Source organism: Varanus komodoensis, unplaced genomic scaffold, assembly GCF_004798865.1.
Source record: "Varanus komodoensis strain SLA01 unplaced genomic scaffold, ASM479886v1 scaffold16, whole genome shotgun sequence".
Lineage (NCBI taxonomy): Eukaryota > Metazoa > Chordata > Lepidosauria > Squamata > Varanidae > Varanus > Varanus komodoensis.
In genome coordinates this window covers 26261133-26286231 of record NW_025335468.1, presented here as the reverse complement: position 1 = coordinate 26286231, position 25099 = coordinate 26261133, and the positions used below count along the sequence as shown (strand labels likewise).

Here is a 25099-nt window from a genome sequence, read left to right as displayed (position 1 = left end):
TTCCTCATAACATTTCATCTTGGCTCTTCGCCTCCTTTTGGCTTTGATTCCGGCACACACTGAGTTCCTTCCTCACACACACATTTCATTTGCCTTTTTACTTGTCTGGTGGTGGAAGTAGGTGGTGGATGTAGCAGGGAAGAAATATGAACCATCTTTGCCTATCACCTGTGACTTCTTGAACCAGCACAGCTCCTAATAAAATACATTGCCAGAATAGTACAGGGTAAATGTTATCTGCTGTTTGTTACATGCTAAGAATCACCTACCTTGACAACTCTACTTACAGAAATCTTAGTTAAGTTGCAAGGGGTTCTGAATTTCTTTGCGGTCCTAGGCCATAAGGGACCCCTGAAAGATCCGTCAGATTGATCCAAACAGGTAGAAGCATAATAACATGATGGGAAGTCTTCATATTGCCAGATGCACACTTAGTCCTTTGTCTGTCTGCCCGTCTGTCTCTCACACAGACAACAGGTCTCATTCTTAGACAACTGCTAAGGTCCAATCATCCCAGCTGGGTTTGTTGACACACCTCCCCCTTTTTCCATAGCAAGTGGCTTGAAGCCAGCATTTAACTTCCTGCCCAGCACAATGCCATGCGTGGGATCTTGTGAGACTTGGGAAGATGACTGCCCAGTAAAGCCACTGGAGGGCTCTGTGCTGAGGGCCCCCTCAAAGCTAGAACCAGCCTTGTATCAGCCTTGAAATGAAGCAAAGAGCCAGGCCATCCAAAGCTATGTTTAAGAGCAGGATCACACATGGGGAGTGTGGATGTGCCACTGTTCTTATCTTTTAACAGATGTGGTAAAAACTTGCAAGATAATCCAATTCATGGTATAGTGAATTTCTGATACAGAGAGATGGTGGGGTAGATTGGCTTTCAAACTAATTGAGGCAATATGTTGATAGGCCATTACAATTGGAAGAGTTTTCTGTGCCACTCCCCCACTTTACTTCAGACTGTGTGTGTGTTTGTTTTTAAATTCTTCTGAGAAGCTTGTCTTAAGGAGGAGAGAAAAGAACACACGCGATTTCATTTTGTGCCTTGACAATGGAAGGCAATTATAGAACATTTAAGTTCCTAAATGGAGCTTCACTGACAAAACTTGTCTCATTGCTTTCTATGGCAATGAAGTGCTAGAAGAATCTTGTAGTTTCTGAAGACTGACAGAGCTTCTTGCTTGAGTGACATCAAAGTTAAAATAAATTGCAAGCATAAAATCATTTTTAGGTGTAAATTTAGAACTCCCATTATTTAAGCTTCTTCTCCATTTATTGAGAGCTTTATGTCTTTTACCTTTTGTTCATGTCTTTTGCTTGAACAAGAAATGCACCGACATCCCAGCTGTGCACCTTCAGATTTTTGGTGCCATGTATAGAGTCCTTGCATGTAAGCTTGCTTTTATGTGTTTATGGACCACTTTTACCTTTCCATCAAATTCCATATCAGTCTGAAATATTTGGTTAAATATTTTATTTCAATATAATTATTATTATTTTGCTGCTTGGATACTTTCCACTGTTGTTCAAACTAGATATAGGTGTTGTGGGTTAGGTGGTGCCAATTCATTTTTATCCTTTCTGTTTCCATTGCCAGATGTTCATTTGTGCACAAATTCCTAGTCAGTAATTTATCGCATGAGCAAGTCTATCCGAGTTTTCCATTTCACAATGCAGTCAATATTTTTGTAAATTGGGGGAAATGTAACTGATATCCCTTGCTGAGCACTCCATGTAGTTTTCCCTGTCATCAGAAGTTTACCAGCCTTTTGTAATGAAGGAAACAGATCAGAGTCAAACAGATATAACAGTAAATAAAGATCAACCACCAGAGCATGTTGCTAATGGATGGCTTTAAATTTAATAAACAAATGTTTCCCCAGTTTGCTTTTCTTTGGTTATTATTTTCATAGAATTCTTAACCTAGAAGAGAAAATGCCATCGACTCCAATCTGATGCCATTGGAGAAGAGGAATGACCAGCTAGCAGGGCCAGTGCGAGCACGTGACATTCTTCCAGGGCCAAAGTCTGCACTGTCCCCTTAAAAAAAAGCTCTGGGCTTGGAATGCTGAGCAGTATGCTGGATCTAGATGCCCTGTTGATTCCCACAAGGCCCTTTGTGTAGCATAACTGTGCTGTGCCATGGGAAGTTTCAGTGGTGGCTAGAGGGAGCTCAGAGCACCATTGCTGTGGTTTCCAGCTTCTGTGGCAGAGCCCAGCAGAAGAGGAAAGTGTCCACCAAGGGGCACCTTAGCCAGTGTCCCCTTAAACCTGGGGCCACCTCTACCAGGTGCATGAGATTTTCTGTCTGCAGTGCAAATGACCTTGAATTACTAACCCCCAGCTCCAGTTCTGGTAATAATGGTGATTGCAGCTTCTGAATCAGGTTTTTGTGAGTTTGGCTAAAATCCTTAACATTAAAAAAATAAGTAATTTTCAGCTGCAGCAGTTTGCATTAAATCTTAAGACACATGGTTGGATAATGTACAGTTTGCAAAAAGGAATTGATTCTTCTTGTTTTAAATGCAGTTACTTTGAACTGGAAAGCAGTGGCCTGAGAGATGAAATAAGGTATCACTACAGATTTAATGGAAAGTCAAGAACAGAAGTGTTTCCATATCGTCTAGCAGATGGACAGTGGCATAAGATTGCACTGTCACTGAGTGCATCCCACCTCCTGCTTCATGTCGATTGCAGTAGGTAAGGCATTCCATTTATTTGACTGTCTTTTTTCCCCTTGAATAACTTCCATTCCTCAGGCTAAAACCTAACATTTCCTGAAGTTTGACATAAAGTTTTTTATGCTCCAAAATGTCTACAGAAAAAAGTAAGTGAATGAAAAAACAGCATTAGAATGAAATAGGTAGGCCTGTGATTAAAAACAAAATACTGATTGCTGATTCTGGGGTGGTGGGAAGGTATTAAATATATCACCATGTTGTATGGGTATAAGATGGATTTATGTTTGCCTTGATTACATTTAAGTTCATTGTGCTGTCTGTTTCCTTCTTCTCTCAGCATGTCTCTGCCTCCAAAACCTGAAAGTGTAATTGTAGCTTCTAATTTCTTTTTGTGTAATCAAGTGCCTTGAAAAGAAAAATCTTTGAAATATTTTCTGAGAAGAAACTCTGATGGAATATATGCCTTAATTGCTTAGAATTGTATACCACTAATTCTCTAAATCAAATTGTTTGTTTCATTTTTATACTGCCCAATAGTTAAATCTCTCAGCAGTGAACACAAGTTAAAAATGCACAAACAAGAAAGAGAAAAAAATTAACATAAGACAATAAAACCACAGCAATTGCAACCTAATCACAACAGATGTATAAGCAGCGGTACACAATAAAATGCAATACACCCTTCCCCTGGTAGCCACTTTCTTTCCTTTGGAGAGGGCTCCTGGTAAAGGACTCCCAAAGATGACCTTAGGGTCCAGGTAGGTACATATGGGACAGGGTATTCCTTCAGATAACCTGGTCCCAAGCCTTTTAGGGCTTTGAATGCTAATACTAGCACTTTGAATTGAGCCCAGACTTCAACTAGCAGCCAGGACAGCTGGAAGAAGACTGGTGTAATACATTCTTGTATTATGTTCTTTCTCCATTAACAATCTTGCTACCTTGGTTTGGATCAGTTGAAGTCTCTGGACCATTTTCAAAGTCAGCCTCTATACAGTGCATTGTAGTAATCCACATGAGAGATTCCCTGAGCATGGATAACTGGTTGGGTTTCTTTGTCCAGGTAAGGTCACAGTTGGCTTATCAGCATAAGCTGATAAAAGGTGTTCCATGCCACTGAGTCCACTTGTGCCTCAAGTGACAGCTCTGGATCTAGGAGCTACAAGCCTTGTCCTTTAGGGGAAGTGCAACCCCATGCATAGTAGGTTGAATATCACCCAAGGGGACAGACAGACAAAGCCCTAACAGCATCTCTGTCTTGTCTGGATCACTTCTTAGTTTGTTGATCCTCATCTAATCATTACCTTGCCCAGGCACTGATTCATACTGCCACTGCCTCACCTGGGTTTAATGAAAAAGAGAAGTAGAGCTGAGTGTCATCTGCATATTGATGGTTCCTCAGCCTATACTTCCAGATAACCTCCCCCAATGATTTCATGTATATGTTAAATAGCATAGGAGATAAAATAGAACCCTGTGGTATTCCATGACATAACTAACAAAGCAGTCATCCCCCAGCACCACCTTCTGGAGTGGCTGGTCAAGTAGCAGCAGAACCATTGCAATGCGGTGCCTCCTACTCCTAGCTTAGCCAGCCTATCTAGAAGGATACCATGGCTGAAGGTGTCAAAAGCTGCTGAGAGGTACAGGAGAATCAACAGGGTCACAGTCCCCTCCATCTTTCTCCTGGCAAAGGTTATCCCACAGGGCAACCAAGGCAGTTTCTGTGCTAAAACCAGGCCTGAAGCCTGGTTTAAATGGATCTGGATAATCCATTTCATTCAAGAGTACCTGGAGCTGTTCAGCCACCACCCTCTCAAGCATCTTGCCAGGGTTAGGGTTAGGATGGCTTAATATAGCTTCTTTTAAAGAGGCTGGCACCACTCCCTCTCTCAAGGAGACATTCACAGCCTCCTCGACCTGAGTGCAAATCCCTTCTTTAGTTCTTGTAATAAGCCATGACAGGCAAGATTGGAGCACACAAGTGTTGGGCCAGACTTAAGCAAACACTGCCCACATCCTGAGGCCTCAATAACTGAAGCTTGTCCAATAAAACTGGACCAGATGGTGTTCTGGTTGCCTCTGTTGGTGGAACTGCATTGATTGCAGTGTCCAATTCATAAACAATCCCAGCAACTTTATCTTCAAAGTGCTGCGAAAATTCGCCACAGTGAGCTACCAAAGGCTCTGCAATTTGTTCCTCTGGCCCTGAATACAGTAGGCCACAAACCACTCGGAAAAGCTCTGCTCAATGCTTCTGCATTGAGAAGATGCAATGTTGGTGAAAAGGAACTGCCTCTTTACCACCCTCACCACCACAGAATAGGCTTAATAACGAGGTCTAACCTTAGTTCAGTCAGACTTAGCATGAGTTTTCCAACACCTGTGCTCTAGTGGTCTCCCCTTTTGCTTCATTGCCCTCAGCACAGGTGAGTGCCAAGGAGCTGGCTGGGCTCTGCTCAAGGGAAAAGGGCATTTGGGTGCAGTTGTGTCAAATGCTCAAGCATTCTCTGCATTCCACAGAGCAACTTGGGCTTTGACAGGAGTACCCAGCCATACCAGCTAGAAACTTCCCCAGAGCCCTCTGGAAACCATCAGGATCTATTAGCCTCCAGGAATGGACCATTTTAAAAGGAGAAAGGGAGCCCAAGTCTAAACCTCAGTAGGGAATGATCTGACCATAACAAGGGGGTTGATGTTAATTTGTCCAGTTCCAAATCACTACCCTCCTGTCCAGTCAAGAAAAACAGATCAGGAGTGTGTTCCTTTGCATGTGTTGGGCCAATAATGTTTTGAGACAGCCATGGTTGTCAGGGCGACCATGAAGTTTTGAGCTGCCTCAGCTAAAGCATCAACATGGAAGTTAAGATCTCTCAGAACCTTCATCCTGGGGCTCATCAACACCAAGTCCAAGACCACCACTGTCAGCTCAAGAAGAGAATCTGAGGGGCAGTGGGTTGGGCGGTACAGCAGTAGAATCCCTAATCTGTCTCGAGCACCCAACACAAGGTACAAGCACTCAAGACCAGCACTCGAGTCCACAGTAAGCCTGGAGAGAAAGATCATATTCCTATAGACCACATCCATAGCCTCCCTGGCCCTTGAGTTGGTGCTGGTGCTGCACAAAATACCCAGGTGGACACAGCGAAGAGAAAGTTCAGCTCACCCATCCAGGTCTCAGTGAAGCAAACCAGGTCGGCCCCTTCATCCATAATCAAGACATGTTTTGTACAAGTTAAAGATGGATACTACAGGTCTACTTCTTTGAAAAAGGGGGAATTTGTGTCTTCATATGATGAATACTTTGTATAGTTTTATAGTATTTCATAGTATATTTATTGTTTATTTACCATGAAAGGAGACCTAAGCAGAATTTTAAATAATAAATAAATTTGCATGTGGGTAGAACAAATATGATGAGAATGTAGAAGCAGGCATACAGCAGTTCTTAATTCAGAGTTCCATATTTTTCCCTAGGATATCTCAAGTTTTCCATGTAAGTTCTTAGCAAGGCTACAAGAGTTTGCTGGAATATTTAATAATTTTAGATAGAGGATACCTTTCTTGTAATACCTTCCTACTGGGGATTTTTACTTACCTTAAAGGATAATTTTAATATCCTAAAAGCACATACAAATTTTGAAAAATAAACAACAGTAAAAAACATTACTGAATATTTCCTGCAGTTTTTTACACTGCAATCCTATGGTTGTCTCTTTGAATGCAATTCTTTCTTAGGGGATTTTACTTCCAGGTATGTGTTTTTAAGGACCAGCCAAAGAGTCATATTCAAACTGGCATAATATATAATGAAATGGGGAAAAGATCTGTAGTGAGAAATATCTGGTGAAGTCTAGCAATTTTAATTCTTCATTTTCAGTTGTTTGGTTATCCAAGTGAATACTTTTCAGGTGGCTATGCAAGGACACATTTCACCTTTAAAATATGTTAAATGCATAAATATAATAAATGGAAGGAGTTGGAAAAGCTTTTTGAAAAGAGACAATGAAAATAATTGGACTACTGTTTTGTTTTGTAATCCTGCTCTTGTTTTGTTTTTCTTGTTGAACCATGTAAAAATAGTTTCATTGACATGTATATCTGATCCATTCCTGATTTCATAAAAATTGTTATTTGCAAAACATTGGAAAATGTTTTCTCTACAAAGGATAACTGAATGGTTTATAATTTGGAAGCCTTTTTGGTTACAAATTCGCAGCTTATCAGACATCCCCCACATACACATGCATGCAAAAGATTTCTGGAATTTATTTATATATTACATAAGAATAGAATTGCACAGTGTCAATAGCAGCATATATACAAATAATTGAATCTGGTAAATTTGGTTTTCTTAGATAAAATTATTGTTTTGTAGTATACTGATTAAACTTCCAATTAATATATGGACAGAGTAACAAGTCTGCCAACTCAGCTACCTGCAGCATCTTTTTCTTTTTGCAAAACTGCTCAGCAGACAAAGGATTATTATATGAACTACTTTCTAAAAGGGGCAAAACAGTAAATAGCCCTAGTAAGCTTGCTTTAACACAAACTAGCTAGTACCATGGCAGTGAGCAAATAGGAGCAGGACTATGGAGTCAGGAGAGCACGTCCAAAAATGTTGCATTTACCATGACCCTTGTGACTCTGTTTTATTGTAGGTGGTTTTTATTATTGTTATTTTATGAAATATTGTAATCTGTCTGGGGAGTCTTCAGACTAGTATAACAGAATATAAACTGAATGAATGAGTGAGAAGAATGCAGCCAGTGTCCGCCATTTGCAATGCCAGAGCACAATGCCATTTGCATTGTATCAAATCCCTTTCTTCCCACAGTATTCTGATTTGTTTTGCTCCCACCTATGCTGTTATTTATTTATTTAAAGTGGGCACGCCAGGATTAACCACATGGCCATTTTTATTTTGCATTTGATCCTTTGTCAGATGGGCCCTACCGTACTCACTCCAGAAGACTGGCAGGTTTTTCTTGGAAATGCTCCAGTTTTTAGATTTGCTCAATTGCAAACTTAAAAATTAATTTTTAATGTATGTGTTTTGTGTGCATTTTTCATATGTCTATACCTATCTCTCAAGGAATTTTCAGAATATAACACATTTTAAAATTATTTTCTGTTGCACTTTGCAGTTAAGAGAACTTGGTTTCAAAAATGTAAGAACTACACATTTTGAAGGATAACTAAACTTTGTTTTGCCATCGTTTTTCAGAAAGTGCAACTGGATAAATATGCATTACATTGTGAACTGACTGGATTTCTCTGAATAGCTAACAATGAAAAAATGATCTGCTGTACTGATTGTTCATAATATACAGGTGTTCATTTTCTATAAGCCAGCCACACCACTCTATCTGAGAAAATGACTTTATATAAACAGACAGTGTTGGAAAAATGCCCAAAATACACATTTCTGTGAATTTAGTTGTTAGAAAATGGCATTTATGCTGAAAGAGAGTACTTTATATATTTCCAGGTTTTTTACTTTTGTGTTTGAAGAGCTTAAAAGGTTATAATAGGCATTTAAGAAGCATATGCTGTTCTCCGCAGCATCTCTCACAATGCTTCTAGTGCACAAAAATATGTACGAAATGTTGTCCAAGGAATTATTGGAATTGTGCTCAGGATAAGCTTCAAAGAATTCAGTTCATAGAGAATGGAGAATGGAGAAAGCCAGGCAGTATGGTCTCCTGTTGAACATATGTTGGGAGGAAACCGTAGGAGACCCTCAATAGCACTTGAAAAATGACTCTCACATGTTTCATAAAGGAAATGGAATTTCTTAAGAACATCATTTTATGCAGTTTTGGACTCTAACAAGGGCTATGACTTCAGGCATCAGGGAAATCCTAGGAATGGTAGGGTTTTTTTCCTGTCTAAAATTGTATAGGAACACATCCCGAAGCAATTAAATTGCAGACACAGTCCCATTAAATTCTGTTGAGCTTACTTCCAGGCTAATGGTTATAGGGTTGCAATAGTACCATGTTGTTTATATTGATATCAAAATAGCACCCTTGAATAATTGAAAAATTAGCTTTGATTTGTATATATATGGTTTTGCTAACTGATTTCCTATTAGATAACATTAGCTTATGATATACACCAAATGAGGCCTGACCTTCACAAGTATAGTTTAACAACTAAAATTACAGATACTATCAATCAGCCAGTCTAATGTTGAAGCCTGAGTAGCATTTAAGATTGATTGATTGATAGATAGTATGAATCAATCCCAGCCACCTTCTGTAATCCATTGTCCTTGAAATAGCAGATATGCCCCATCCAGAAGGCTGATCTGGAGTGAAACTAATTGACCACTCATTGTGGCATTTGGATGACATTTGGATTAAGCCTCTGTGTGGTGAGTACTGGAATTGTCTTTTTTTTCCAGAATTACCAATCACACAAGAGGATCCCTGTTGGTTCAAAGTAAAGGCTTGTGTAACCCGCACATGTAAGAACTTCCCAGGGTAGCCAACCTGACGTTGACAAGAAGTCCGCAGAGAGGTCTGTTCTTGCTCGCAGTTGGCACCTTTGAATCTGGAGGTTTTGTTATGACTAGAAGACTTCAATGGATTTATTTTTGCTTACATGAGATCATCGAATCCCCTTTTGAAGCTGTGTAAGGACCAAAGGGCATGATGCTTTAGAGATACATGTCATTTTCATTTTGGAGTAAGTACAGGGTTACCTTTGGAATGCAACACACACAATTCCCAATCAATGGCCCTGCTGGATGAGAATTCTGGGAGTTGAGGTCCAAATGCCTCTAGAGGCCACCAGATTGGGGATGGCTGGTACAGAGGGTTGGAAGTTTTAACCCTCATCTCCACTGTGGTTTCAATACAGATTGGGGGCCCAGCACCTGGAATTTATATCAAAGTATTATAAGCCAATAGAGTAATGTGTACTTCAAATGCCTATGCATTGCATAAACAAGTCCTTTTATTTTGCTCTGCTCCAACAAACCAAATATGTTGATTGATTGAGAGTTGTAGCTTTCAGCATATTTGCAAACAAAGCAGCATTAATAATGGCTGATTCTCCAACACAGCTATGTTTCACAGTCTTCACTTTTAGTTTGTAAATTGTCTTTCATTCCTACATTCAACCTTTTGAACATCACAGCCATAGCTAATTTATGCAAGCTCTGCAGTTTCAGATCTTTAGAATTTCACCATTTACCAGCGTTTGCAACTTTTTATTTATTATTTAAATAGCTTTGTTGCATGTCTTTCCCCCAGACTTCCAGTGAATATCAAATAATAATACCAACTGATAATATCAAAAATGTTCACATTTGATAGCAGGAATAGGTTTTTCCAAAAGCATCACTTGAATTTTGACAAAATAAATAAAAACTTCTGATGACAGGCCTCATGCAGAAATGGGTGCCTTTTTGTCTGGAGTCATCAGTACTTGGTCTTCAGATCTTCTATGGCCCAAAAAGGGAGGGGAGATCGGTTCTGTGACAGCTGCAGCACAAAGACAGAAATCCTAAAACATACCCAAAGATCACTTCCCAGATGATTTTCTGCCTAAAGGAAATCCCATCTCTTTAGAGCATCTCATCTTCCTGCATCTGAGAAATCATAGCAATGAAATGCAAGGTCAGAAGTTATGTCCGTAGTTTAGTAGTCTAAGGCCACCCATCAATCTAGCATATTTGAAAGGAGGAGGCAGACTCCATGTATGGTCCAGATCCTGGCCCAAGATTATTTTAGGAAGAGGTGGAACCATCAGTCTCCCTTTAGCAGGGATGGAAACCATTAGCTTTGAGAACCACATGGGGTGTCTGCTGGACTGAAGAAGGCCATGTGAATGCTGCCTGCACACTCATACTCTGTAACAGGCCTTGTTCTTGCAGCAACAGCATCAGTTTGGAAAGACAGGACAAGGAAAAAAGCTGGGGGAGACAAGAGAGCCTCTAGGAAAGGGTTCTAGGGTTCCTGTCAGAAAAATCTAATTTATACAGCATCCTATGAAGTCAACAGGAATTTTAGTTATTAAATTATAGAAGCATTAGTTGTTCTTGAGGGATGTGCTTTCTATCACAGTGTTTTCTCATCTCGTCCTTTTTGTGACAGTTGCTGAGGGTCAGGAGGCCACCAAGAGGCTTGATGGGGGACACAGTTTTGTACCTCTGCACTGTAGGAAGGTCTCTTGTTGCTAAGTGCTTGTATGAACACTGCATGAAATAACCCCCCATTTTGCCTTAGAGATCCAATTCCATAAACATGCCTTGTTTTGCTTTGGCTGTCTTGGAACTTTGGAACAATACATTGAGACCCATCTTAGTAAGGTACTGGGGACTCTTATTTGCTCAGGACTCAGAGCACTACCATCCAAGGGAAGAGGAATGTCCAGTGGGAACCCCTGTGTTTGGCAAATGGGCTAAAACCTCTTCAGTTTCCAGCTTCTCTGGCTTGTAATTCAAGCTTTGGAATCCTAAGTAGGCAAGTACACCCTCCAGGTCTTGGCCTGTCTGTGCTCTAGTTTGCCTTCCTAGAGCAGGAAAGAAAGATTTCTGGCAGGTCAGAGAGAGAGAGAGACTTGCCATTCCGTACATGCACATAGGTGCCTGATCATATTACTCTTCGCCCCACAAATTGGTCTGTAGATATAGTTAATGGTCTGTTCATTAATCTTAATGAATGTTGATTAAAAATAATAAGCATTTGGCATGTTTTCCTGACTTTAACCCTGGACTGCTTTATGAGTTGAGCAAGGTGTGCTTGCCTCTTGCAGCTTCTCCTACCATGGGCAGGGGCTCTTCACCTTCCCACTTTAATTTCCCTCTCCTCTTTGTATTTCTGGATGCAGCAGCTAAAGCCTGCAAGGCATATTCAGACAAATCTTGCATCTTGTAAATGCCGCTTGAAGGGCTGTATGTGAGGTGCTGGGCAAAGATAAAGAACTTAATAATGCCCTCCTTAGAATCTTGCCTATAATTAACTGAACTGCTTCTTATCTAATGCTGATTGATAGTTCAGTTGTCTTAGTTTCTTTGACTTGCATATGTCCAGTGGTGTTTTGCAGAGTTTTGTTCTGCATGATAGAAAAGGTTTCTGCATTTTTCTGGTTGATGGCATTTTTAAATTCAAAGCTTGTACATCTCTGGTAAAAGGTCCATTAAAATAACCTTAAATAACTTTCTCTGCAGCTTGCAGAGTCACCTACCTATAGCTAAATGCCAGGAAGAGCATTGTGACTTGCAAATAGTATGGCCAACCTTCTAGATTCTTACCAGATAAATTGCATTGGGTTCAGGTCTAGTGTAGCATAAACACTTCAAATTTAAAGGAAATGGGGCTCCTTGAAGGAGAATGAGTTAAGAATGAGTTGTATTTCCAGGTTCCTTTCTCTCAGATCCTCTGCAAAACTATTTTGACGGGGTTTGCACACTAACCTAAGCTAATGGGAAGGGGGTGGCTTCTGCTAGACTTATTCTTGAGTTTAACAAACTCACTTTGACTTAGCAAAGTGACAAGACAAAAGGCTACAGAGTCCCTTGGCCAGGGTGGCAAAAGGGACTTTGTTCCTAGCAGCCACCCAAGTGGGACTCTGCACAACTGTCATCAATATGTGAAAAAACCCACTTTACTGCACACAATGTATTAACTGGAGAACACGCCTGCAGAAAATGTAATATGTTCTCTGGTTAAGAAATTGATAGTTGGCTGTATCATTAATAAAATCAAAGTTATGTCAATTTTCCCTAGGAAAATTGTTTGGAATCCATAATTTTTATTTTGGAAAGTAAGTGGAAAGATACACAAGTTTACTTGATGGTTGTAGAACTATCCATAAGTTTTATAGTGAGCAAATGAGGTCAAAAAGCAGAGAACCCAAAGCAGGTGTACAACTGCTTTGACTGGGTTTTTGGGTTTTGGGGTATACAATAAAGCAGTTTCAAGTGGAAACCAATACAGCTAGCAACTGTTCTGCTGCATACGTAATCAGAAAAGCCTGAAGCAGCTATTTTCATAGCTGCATATAATTGCTATCATGTGAATAGTGCACTCTTCTAGCAAATGGATTGCTCTGTAATTTAACATCCTACCTACACTTCTGTATTCCAAGAACTTTTCCCCCTTGATGTCTTCTCCTGCCATCCCTGTCTTCATGGGCACTGCAGTGAATTTCTTACAGCAGTGAAAGTGATCGGTTGTGCCTAACAAAGGCCATGGCGACCAAGGGTACTGCTGAGAGCTGCCAACATATCTGAGTCTTTCTAATCATCAGTGGGTGGAAGCCTGCCCTTGAAAGTACACATGGTAACCATTAGTAAAAGGCACAAATGTTACCTATTAGTTTCTCTATTTTATGATGGCGTAGGTTGAGAGACCAGTCCTGAATGTTTAATGGAACATAGTGCTTCTCTGAACCTTTTGAAGAAATTAAGTCACAGGAGAAAAGAATAATATGTTACTGGATAGATCTTGGGGTTTTCACCTTTTTCTTTTTTTTATGTGCTCATTCTGTTTGGTCCCATTAAGCTAGGTAGCACATGTTGAGACAGATGGTTCTTTCAGCCACCAATCAAAATACATTGTCTATCTCTTTCATTCTCTTGATGGATTTCCTGCTCCAAGAAAAAGATGGGGTGATAAAATTGAACAAGATGTTTGTCTAGGACCTCCGCAATATTCTGTGAATGAGTCAACACAATTGCACAATAAAAGGCTTGACAGGAATCACCGGTACATTATTTTTTGAGAGTGAGTGGATCAGGCCAATGCAAAAGGCAAGTGGCAGTTTAAGCTTTGCTTTTCATGGGTTGCTCTATGAGTTGTTATCTCACCATTCAACAGGTAATGCTTGTTGCCAAGTGTGAATGTAGTTACACCTTTTGGATCTCTTCTCACTCACTTTGAGCTGCTGACATATTTTTTGGCACATCGTTACAACACAGAGTATGTTTTGAAGGTACAGTCTCGAGTGAGGAAAATCCTGCCCCGTCCGTCCTTCACGATTTCTCTTAAGTGTTTTAAGAGGTTTGAAACAAAAAATTACTAGTACAGAATAGATGTTTATTCTGTACTCCTGTACCCAGTGATACTTTAGTGTGGTCTGTTCTAAACACTTTTAACACTTTACTATATGAATAACTACTTTTAAAAGCCTTTGGTGTCTTGCACAGATTTGTTGAGTCCATTACATACTTATCTGCATTGTTAGGAACTTTGCTGGTCCATCTGAAAGAAGACACAAATCTGTGTATAAATTTGAGGGAAAGATACAAGATGAGAGAAAAGTGATCCTGTTCAAATACCCCATATTTATGCACTCCATATGCAGTACACCAGTGTGCAGCATCACTTTGACACCTGATTAATCATTGACCTTAGGTATTTGAAAGTAGTGTAAAATTGTGATTTTGATGCTTGTACATGTGAAGAGTGGCTACTTGAAAGATTAGCAACATTCTGGGCTAAAAAAAAAATCTCTGAAGCTTCTTATTCATGTTCTTATAATTGAACTAAGCTATAAATAGACATAAGTAGCAAGGGAATGGAGGTGAGACTAAATGTATTAAAATAAATGCATTTGTCCTTATATTGGTCACTTTATCACCTGTTCTTTTCAGGTCCCATTCAAATGTCTTAGGTAAGAGTTACAGAATTTCAAGCGTAACTCAGGAATGGTGATATTAAATAAAATAAATACCCTTCCCGCCGAAACCCAAGGTTTTTCCCCCCTACAAGTCAATGTTTGGTTTATAACCTGAAGAATGTGTGGTGGGTATGGGTGACTTTTTAACCAAATATAGACATTCTTTCATTCTTTAAAATGAATTCTTTGAGGAGTTATAAACAACTGCTATGAATTGTACATTAATTTTGAGGTAGAAGTATACATTACAGTTCAGGTCTATAAACATTAAAAGAACTTCTGTTCAGTCATTTGGCCACACCTTTAGGATATATGGATCATGGAACTTGGAATATCATTTAGAAAGAGAAATATGGAGTAATTACATAGTATTTGGAGAACATCTAGGATATTAGGGGTGGGGGGGATGAAATTTATTGAAAACCCCTTATTCATGCTGAGATTTACCATGCTTTGAAATGTCTAAAGTTTCATTGCAAAGCCATTTGCATTCTGCTAGACCGTTGATTTTGGATATGGGTATATCCATATCATTAGGTCTGGCTGCATGAGAAATCTTGCAGATCATGACTGATATTTTGTTAATTGCGGTGTTCATGGAGCAGGGCCAGCCTGTGATATTTGGATGACTGAAGCAGAGCAGCAAATGGTGCTTCCACCCACAGTCAAGTGTGGAAAGGCCAGCCAATTTCATAGGATGCTCGTCTTTATGCAACCATGTTATTTATACTGGCATTTCCAGCTTATTTTGACTAATGTTAAACATACGTTACATAATTTTGCACACTGCATAGCATTGGTGGAACAATATGTTTATGTATACACTTCAATTATAGAAGCATAGAATACCGTATTTCCCTGAAAATAAGACCTAATCAGAAATTAAGCCCTAGCATGATTTTTCAGGATGCTCATAATATAAGCCCTACCCCAAAAACAAGCCCCAGTTAAGATTGTCAGCCAGACGGATACATTTAGTATGTCTGTTGCAACACACAACAATTGTATTGAATTATAAAATAATAATATTAATATATAATTAAATATAAATAATATTATTGGCATTAATACTTAAAATAAATGATAATATAAGTTATAATTAAGTATTTGTAAATACCCAAGCAGGTGCCTTTGGACAAGAGGTAAATGCCTATGTAAACAGATGAACTTGAGACTTATTGCTGAATGACCAATAGGAGTACAGATACAATGCATGAATAACATGAGCACTTGATAACGAACAGACATGTTTCATAATTCAATATGTTGTGTGTTGTAACAGACATACTAAATGCATTCATGTGTTGCTACTCCTGTCTCGTAAGCCTTCAGTTAACACTTGGTTTAATCATAGATTTAAAGGGAATAATAATTTGACCCCCGGAAAAGATGAGTGCAAAAAGAAAGAGCTTTCCATCGAGTACAAGAAAGGAATTGTGGAGGACTCTCAGGGCAAGAATCTTACGGCTTTTGTAAGAAAAAGTAAGACGTCACCTGAAAATAAGCCCTAATGCTTCTTTTGGAGCAAAAATTAATATGAGACCCAGTCTTATTTTTGGGGAAAAACAGTAGTAGAGTTGGAAGGGGCCATCAGGTCGAACCCCCTGCAGGACTTCCAGTTAAAACATACCTTTCAGATGACTGCCCAGTTGCGTCTTGAATGCTTCTGGTATGGGGGAACCCATGAGCTACGTAGGTAATTGGTTCCATTGCTGTACAGACAATAAATTATTCTTGTATGCAGCTGTCATCTGGTAACCCGAGTCCATTATTTCATGTTCTGCAGTTTGGGATTATCAAGAAGAGATTCTATTTGTGACAACTTCTCAAGTACTTGAAAAACTTTATCATATCTCCTCTCAGTCTTCTCTTCCGGAGGCTAAATCTCTCCTCACAGGGCTTTGTTTCCAGTCCTGTGAATCATACTTGTTGCCCTCTTCTGAACTCTTTCCAGATTATCTGCATCTTTCTTAATCTGTGATGCCCAGAACTGGGCACAGCACTCCATATGAGGCTTAACCAATGCTGAGTAGAGGGGAACTAGTAGTTTACATGTTTTGGAAGTGATACGACTATTAATTAAAACATTTATATGGTGCCTATTTTGCCATGGCATTTCTATGCAGCTAACAACAGATAATTAAAATACTTGATAAAACAATAAAACAATGGCATAAATTTATCCGTCCAGGGTGACTTCTTTTATATTGTTATTTATTTTATATTGTTATTTTTATATTGTTATTTTTGTATTTTATGTTGTGAGCCGCCCCGAGGCTTCGGCGAATGGGGCAGCATAGAAATGTTTTAATAAATAAATAAATAAAATATAAAATCAATAAAATTACATTAAAAACAATATAAGTGTAGGGTTAGGTAGTGACTTATAAATATTTAAATATCTTTTAAAAAACTAGGTCTTTGCCTGGTGCTGAAAAGACTACAAAGAAGGCGCCAGGCAAATCTCCTTGGGGAGACAGTTCCAAATGTGGGGAGCAGCAGCACAAAAGACCCTCCTCCTAGCAGCTACCCCTCTCACCTCCCTAAGGGATGTCTCATGCAAGAAGACCCCCTGAATGGATCTTGAAGGCCGGGTAGGCATATATTATTGTAGCCTAAGATAGTATTTGGCTCTTTCGCAGCCTTGTCACACTGTTGACTCAACATATTTATATTTATCCATTCTTAGTTTTGTATCTGGCTTTAGGAAACAGTGCATACGTTTCAGATTTTAGGAATGGCATAATTCATGTTCCTTGGCAGCATTGAATTTTTCTGCACATGTTCATTCAAAGGAAGGCAAGCCTTGCTTTAAATGTTCTGTCTATGAAGCTGCTGAAACCACTTAGCTGTCCCTACTGCTTACTTGATCAAAATATGGTGTGTTTTGGAAAGAGAGCTGAATCAATACCAGGATGGCTATCCTGATGACAGAATGTGCAAGGTAGTACAGCCAGGCCTAAATGTCAGGAGCAATTGAGTGTGAGTTACAATAACTTCTTTTCTGAACTGGAGGAATTAGTGTCTAGATCCTCCCAGTTCCAAATGCTGGTGCAATATTTAGTTCAGTTACTGCTTTAGGTCACCCACTCTTCCCAAATACTGTGTCCTTAATGATTACCTTCGGTGAATCAAACTGCACACAGTGCAGAGTTGACTTTAGCATATCATGATAATTGCAGAATTTTAAAACTATTTAAATTTTAGAGCCTGGAGAGCACCAGAGCAACTCAGGTAAAAACACTGGAAGCTCCCATAATGGAGTGGATTGGAAAGGACTGCACCTTTATTGGAATCTAAAGGTCATCACTGAAGTTTCTATCCTAAAAGTGGAATGCACTGTAATATAATAAGAAAGCCACTAGAGAAGGTTTGACTTTGAAGCTTTGCTGTATAATGCTGAGTATTTAAACACTATTTAAACACACACAATGTGCTTTGTCTTGTTAGAATTTCAGGACAATCACTGTATCAAAATGCAAATATTAATAACAGATATCTTGAAACCATGCTAAAATTCACAGCAATTCTTAAAGCAGGCTAAAATGACTGGATGGATACATCTTTTTTTCTCTTGATGTCTAAAAGATTGTAAGGTGGGCTTCTGAAGGAAACATATTCCACAGCTGGATGCTACTGCTGAGAAATACTCTCTCTTGTTGTTAAATAACTTATTTCTGATAGATGAGGTAGCAGGAACAGGGGCTCAGCAGAAGACCTTAACACAGGAACAGGTTGATAAAAGAAGAGGTGCTTTCTCTGGTTTCAGGGTCCTAACTCATTGCTTTGGTTTCCAACCTAATTGCTTAGAATGTCTGAGCCTTCCTAACTAATCTGCCCTCTTAACCTGAAACCATATCCACAGAGTTAAGATGTTAGGCCCCTACTCTCCATGTGCTCCATGTCCACTAAACTTTCCCACAGAATTCAAAACTGATCCTTAGCATCTGCCTAGCTTATTTCTGAGCTCACTGGCCTCAGCATTTCAGCTGTGGATTTTGGTCCCTAAGAGTGTACCTAATCTGCACACCTACTCCTTCAGAGGAGTACCATCCAACCTCAAACAGATTGGGTACGCATTCCCTGGTTCAAAGAACCATCTTTTCAAAGTGTCTCTGTCTTCTCAAGAATTCAGTTTCATGTTATGGATCCTCATCAATCCTTTTATTCAACATCCAAGCACCTGTTCCTTATAGCACTTCACAACATCAACTGACAAGGAGGCCTTGAGGATCTGATTGTGCAAAAGTCACATTGTTGATGTTGGAGTTAAATTATATTTTAACTAAAGTTTTTCTTATCAGGCATATAGTCCAAGGTTAGAAAGGACACGTGTCCGTTTATCTCTTGCAACACTTACTCTTGATTGCCCAATGAAATTCTGTGCATGTATTCAGTCATTCAAATTGTACCTCACCTTTTCATCAAGTTAATGGTGTTCAAGGCATATCCTACCCCATCGAGCTGTATGAGAACAGAGGATTATATACTGTAGTCAATGGATGTATAAAGCTGGGATATCATAATACTCGTAGTTGCCTGTTTTATTATGATTGCTGGCTCCCATGTGACCCTTGCAATATTGTGTCATGGAATGATTTGTTCTAAGCAGTTAAAATGATGGATTTCTTGGAAGGGGAAGCATAATAAATTAAATAAATTGGAGGAGACTGCAAAAGTTTCTTTTTGCTAAACATTTCACAGTGGATCTAGAGCTCATATTAAGTTACAGGGTGTTTTCTCTTGGCAAACAGATAATAAGTAAACCATCTGATATATGATGAAATATTACTATAGTGAGCTAATAGGACTTTGGGCTGTATTGCTTTGGAGTGTAGAATGGAGTGCCATTTTTATATGCCCACACATAGGAAGCTCTTGCATGTAGCAAACTAGCACATCAGGGACAAATCTATATCTACCTTTCTTCATGACTTGCTAGCTAGTTTATTATATGCAGGGTATTTTTTAACATGATTTCCCCCTGAACACACAGCCTGGTAATACATAGTCTAAGGTCTCATGACAATTTCTTTGCATTATTTATTCATTTATTACATTTCTATATCACTCAATCACTGCAGCTGTCTGGGTGGTTCACAATGATCTGCATCTTCATTGTGCAGGTCCATTCTTGAACAGATGGCTTGATTGTGGTTCTGGGCTGTAGTTAACTCACCATGAATGACATCTCCTATGAATCTGACCCTGCTGTAGCTCAGTGGAAAATCCTGCAAGGTCCCAGGTTCCCTGGCTGTAGGGCTAGGAGAGACTTCTGAAAACCTTGCAAAGCTACTGGTAGTCAGTGTAGGCTATGTCTAGCTGGCTTGATATAAGGGAGCATCCTTTGTTCCTATGAACAGTGACGATCATGGGTGTTGTCTTTGGCTTGTTTTGAACCAAGATGTGAACACTGTGGCTTCAGGCATCAAGCATGCATTACACCAATCTGGACTGGGACCTTAACATAAAAAGTGGGGATGCTCTAATTCTTTCCTGCTAATGGCAGTTCCAGTCTGGATGATGGCGCCTGTGCATGAATATATATTGCTTTGGTGAAATAATTTTTAGAAGGATAAATTACAGGTGCCCTCAAATGAATGGCGTATTTGTGGGACCCGATGCTATGGCTCTGATCTGTATCACAGCCCCAGAACTTACTCTAGAGTAAGAAAACAAGTTAGATGCTAGCTACATCTCTGATGTCTGCTTTGGTCTCATGATACAGGAACTAGGAATGCTTTTCATGGTACAACAGAAAAGATTTTGATAGACAGGTCCATAGCTTCAATTGGACTGGGATAACGCTCTGTTATGCTTTACTCGTTACATTTCATATTCTTCTTATTTGTATGCTGTTGGCATGGTCGAGGGAAAGAGAGGATACCTAATGGGCAAGAGAATAACTTTAAATCAAAACTGGCACGACTCACATGAGTAATTCAGTCATTTAGTAAAGCATTGAATTAGATGCATTTTCCCAGCCTTAAATATTATATATTTGGCTTTTAGACTGTTACAGTATAGATTTAGATGTTCGAGCAAAGTGATGATAAATACTTAAAACACAGGAGGCTTTTAATGGGCTGTGATCAAGTTTTCAGCACACCAACAGTGAAATTATCTTTTCCTTCAGGGGATCGCCTTTTTATATATTTGCTCTCACTTTCGTATATTATCTGAGAGGGAAAAAAGTAATCAGGTACAATAGGGTAATTGGAGGTCCTATAATATGCTGAGGATGCTTTTTACCATCTGCAGTGTGATCCTATCCACGTCTAGTCAAAAAGTAGATCCTAAAGAGTTCATTGGGGTTTATCCTCAGGTAGGCAGTTGCAGGATTGCAGCCTAAGAACCTATGGAATAACGTGGGGAGGAGACATTTCAAATTATTGCTCTCTGGGGTTAGGATTCTCAGTAGATCATACAGTATAACAATCGAGGCAAATATGATGGAGGACTTCTACTGTATGATCAATACAGCTTTCAGGTAAGCTCTTCCCTTCAAGCAGCTTTCCTGAGTACTAAAAGTCTCCGTTTAAACCTGCACGTATATTTTGCTAGCAGGTCTTTTATGGTAAGAGCTGTGTCCCCCTTTTATAGTTTGAGTATTGTCAGCATCCTCCCATATTCCATCTTTAAATTCTAAGTAAATGCAGACTCCAAGACTTGAATGCCAGCCACAACCCTTTCTGGATTTTTCTGAGGCATCTGGAAAGCTTGCATGCTATTTTGTGACTTCAGTTGGCCTGGTAAAGGCATTGCTGTAAGGCAGGGGTCTCAAGCTCAACTTAGCTGGGGGCCGCTGGAAGTAGAGTCTGGGTGAGGCTGGGCTGCATCAAGGATTCCACCACCGCGGTGGTGGTGGGCCGCTCATCCCACGGCTGGCCCGGTCACCGCTGGTGCTTTGAAGGCCGCAGGGCCCCTCCCCCGTGCCCCGCCTGTCCCGGCAATTGGCCCGCGAGCCGCGAGTTTGAGACCCCTGCTGTAAGGTTTACTATTCTTTTGCCATAGATTTAAATGGAACATAATTCTACTTAGGCCTGCATCTTCAAAAGCAGGAAAAAAAATTGAGGGACTTGTTTTATAATGATTGCTATGGAATAATGTTTCAGAATTAATTCTTGCTCCTTCAAATTCTGTCAATAACTGAGGAGCACTTTTCATAGGGAGTAGAGTGCCCATGTTTCAGATTGTTTCCTTCAAGAATGCCTTACCAGCAAACTGTTTTGCCATTCCAAAAGGAGACTCCATGCCCCTGGAATGCCTTTGCATGGGCATTTGGTGCTCAGCCAACACCTTGAGCACAACCGGTGGAATTCATGCTGCACCCCATTCTGTGTATTGCTCTTAATGCAAATAGGGGCATTTCTAGAGAGGAATCAGCACCCAGGAGGGGGTGCACAGCCCTACCATCCCCAGCCTGGGTGGAGATGGCTGGAGGTGGCAATTAGCAGTCAGTAATCTCTCAACACATCTCATGACTAAGAGCTTCCCACTGATCCATTTTTATTTATTGTTATTATTTAGTTATTTCATGTTGATACCAGCCAATAGGTGAAGCTCTCTGGGCAATTTACCACAGTACAATACCATAAAAACAATACCATAAAATGCCATAAAATCATATCAAAATAACATAAAAGTGCAAGTGCACTCATCTATGTGTACTTTACCTAATGTTCTGTTCTCATGGAGGGCTAAAATTAACTTTGCTTTAAATTCTTATGCAACCCAATTCTTGTGTTTTCTTTTCCTTTTATTCTAGAGTAGATACAGGGGTCCTACTTCTCATGCCTACTTTGGGAAGGACAGGGGTTCAGCAAAAAGTCCCAGATCAAGGCCTGGCTTCCCTAGGTAGGGCTGGGAAAAATCCTGGCCAAGAGCTGCCAGTCAGTGTTGGGTGTGCTGTACAGCAGCTTCCTATATTCCCACTCTAGAGTAAAAATTGAAGCTGCAGCAGCTGATGTGGATTTAAAATTATGCTTGTTTTGGCGCTTCTTTTTGCCTGCCAGCAGCCCTGTGTTCAGTCCAAATGGTACATAACTCAGATGTATCTCTTATATCTCTCGATGTGCCTGACCAGCCTTGTTTGGTTGGGGAGCTCTGGAACTATTCATATTCGTTTGACTCTGTGCAATCAAGGACCCCTTGTTAAAAGGAATGAAAGCAAACGCTTTCCCACATCCAAGCCAAGACACATTGGCTATGGAACCATGTATTTGATCTTCCTCTTGAATACCAGTAACAAGATTTATCTTTCCCATAAAGCAAATAGAATTGACAAAGGCTTGTTTCTCCTTTCTTTTCCCTTCAAGTCCAAGCCTTTCATTCTGCAAATTTACCCCCATCCATGATCTAACTTCTCGCAGTTAGCTCTCTGTTGCAAGAAGGCTTTGTTCTTTGCTGCAACAGACTAACAGAGCTCCTCCTCTGGAAATAGCAGGTTTCAGTATCTCACTAATCAGACTTGTCTCGGAGAATATGCCCATCACCAATCATATCTAATCAAAAAGTACACTGGCCTGCCTTATTTGATAATAACCAGTGCTTTGCCTTACATTGAGGGTGAATAAAACCCAACACTGCTCCTTTTCTCTCCAATGCCAGATCTGTTGCTTGCTGGTTTGCACCACATGGACCTGCATCCCACACTGTGGTGTGTGTATTTGATCTTGCTTTTTATCCAAGCGCTCTTCACAAGAGCTTGGATTTTGTCCAAGGTCACCAACTGATGATTCCTACTTCAAATAATCTTACAGTGGACAGTTCTACACTGGAGCCTGTCAAAGTTACATCAAACCGTGACTGCATCTTTCTCTCAATTTAATGTGCATTGTTCTGCTGAAACACTAGTAGTTTCTGAGCATCAGATACTCACCATAAATTTACATTGATTATGAACAGAATCAGGCTGATAAGAAAATAGTTGCAAATGAAAGTAATTTCACTTTTATGGAATGTGGAATCCCATGCTGAAAGTTGTATCATGAGCTTTTCATTAATTTGTGAATTTAAAAAACTAAACAAATGACATGGTTAATCAAATTTCAAGCTTCAGGGAGTGAGTTGATTACCACATGGGACAAGCTTTTAGTCTCTTTGGGAAGTTCTGTTCAGTGTGTTAAGTACATTATGCTGTTCTTACATTTTCAACTACATCAAGTGTTGAACTTTGTGTTAGTGAGGGTGCAATCCTGTACACGCTTACCTGGGAGTAAGTCTCATTTTACTTACTGGGGCTGACTTCTGAGCAAATGCACATAGGTATGCAGTATAAGTCTGCTTAGCAGATCAAATGGAGACCAGTGATGCATCTTTTAATTTTTATGCATATTTACTCAGATTAGAATCAAACAGTATTTCCTGGGGAATTTGCTGGTAGCAGGGGATGTATTTGCATATAAGGACACTGAAGAAAAAAGAAAATCATAAGTGTGTCTGACATAAAACTGAATTCAAATCTGTTTGTTGTAGTCCATGACTAGATTGGAAAAGCTAGATATATTTACAAAGGCATATAGAGCAACGAAGTATATGTTCAAAAGATACAGAAGAGTACATCATTAGTGCTGAGCAAATAAAAAACAGGTTAACTGAACTCTCAGCTTAACTGCAACAGAAGAAAATATGAGTAACTTTTCCTGTAACTACAGGAGTGGGTTCAGCGAAACATTAAAATACATAAAACAGATTGTCTTTGCCAGAAGACTAAGACACCAAAGGCACAATCCTTTCTCTGCTAATATCCTGACAGAAATTGCAATATAATAAAACATGCATTATAGTCTCTAAATCCCCTGAACCAGAGGGATAACAAGGTTGCAATGAAGAATGCTTATTGAATCTCTTCTCTAGCATGGCAGATGGTACAGCATTCATATGGACCAATATAAATGCAACTCAAGGCTTATAAACATGAACTGTTTTTAGATAGTTAGCTGCTCTGGTCCTGATTGGGAACTGAATGCTGAAGATAGAAGGAGAGCAACATACAGCTACCAAGGACATAAATGTTTGTCATTCAATATTGTATAATCTTTAGGAAAGAAGTTCTTTTGCATTTCCTTGCCCAAACAAAAAGGTTCCAAGGGAGAAATGTCCCCTTTTTAATGACAAAACTGAGACTGTCATACTTTGGACACATGGTGAGAAGGCAAGCTCACTGGAGAAGGCAGACATGCTTGGGAAAGTCAAAGGTAGAAGGAGAAAAGGAAGACCAAATAAGAGATGGATTGAATCAGTAAAGGAAGCCACGTCCTTGAACTTAGAACAGCTGAACAAGGCTGTCATGAATAGGGCATTTTAGAGGGCTTTCATTCACAGGGTTGCCTTAAGTCAAAGCTGACTTGGTGGCACCTGACAACAAAAGGAAAGATAAGCGTGTGTTCACCTATCGTGATTCAAGAGGTATTGGGCCAAGTAAGATGGGTTTCCTTCCACAGTGAAGACCATATTTACTGGCATTAATTTATAACAGTTTATCCAGAGAAATAAAAGTTTCTGATTAATAGATAAAAATCCATATTCTCAAAGTTGCTTTTAACCCAACCCACCTTTTTCCTCTTGGTGTTTATAGTACTGCAGATAATTTTGAAATGTTAGCTGCTTTTCAGCTCTTGCATCAAAAGCTTAACTTAAAAGTACCCAACAGGTGTTTTGTTCAAAATCTTTGGAAATGGATTTCTTCCCTAGCAAATTTAATGTGTCCAAGTAATCTGCTCCAGAATATGTTTCGATGTGGAGCCATATATTGATATTGTAAATAAGAACATAAG

General features: G+C 39.6%; 1 protein-coding gene across 1 annotated transcript in view; it reads left to right on the top strand.

The window, feature by feature from the left end:
* The window catches only part of NELL1 (neural EGFL like 1), a 521924-nt gene that overhangs the window by 95471 nt on the left and 401354 nt on the right, over nucleotides 1-25099 (top strand). The window contains exon 4 of the mRNA XM_044426038.1: nucleotides 2533-2703. Coding sequence (XP_044281973.1) covers nucleotides 2533-2703 — 171 coding nt within the window. The remainder of the gene's footprint in view (nucleotides 1-2532; nucleotides 2704-25099) is intronic.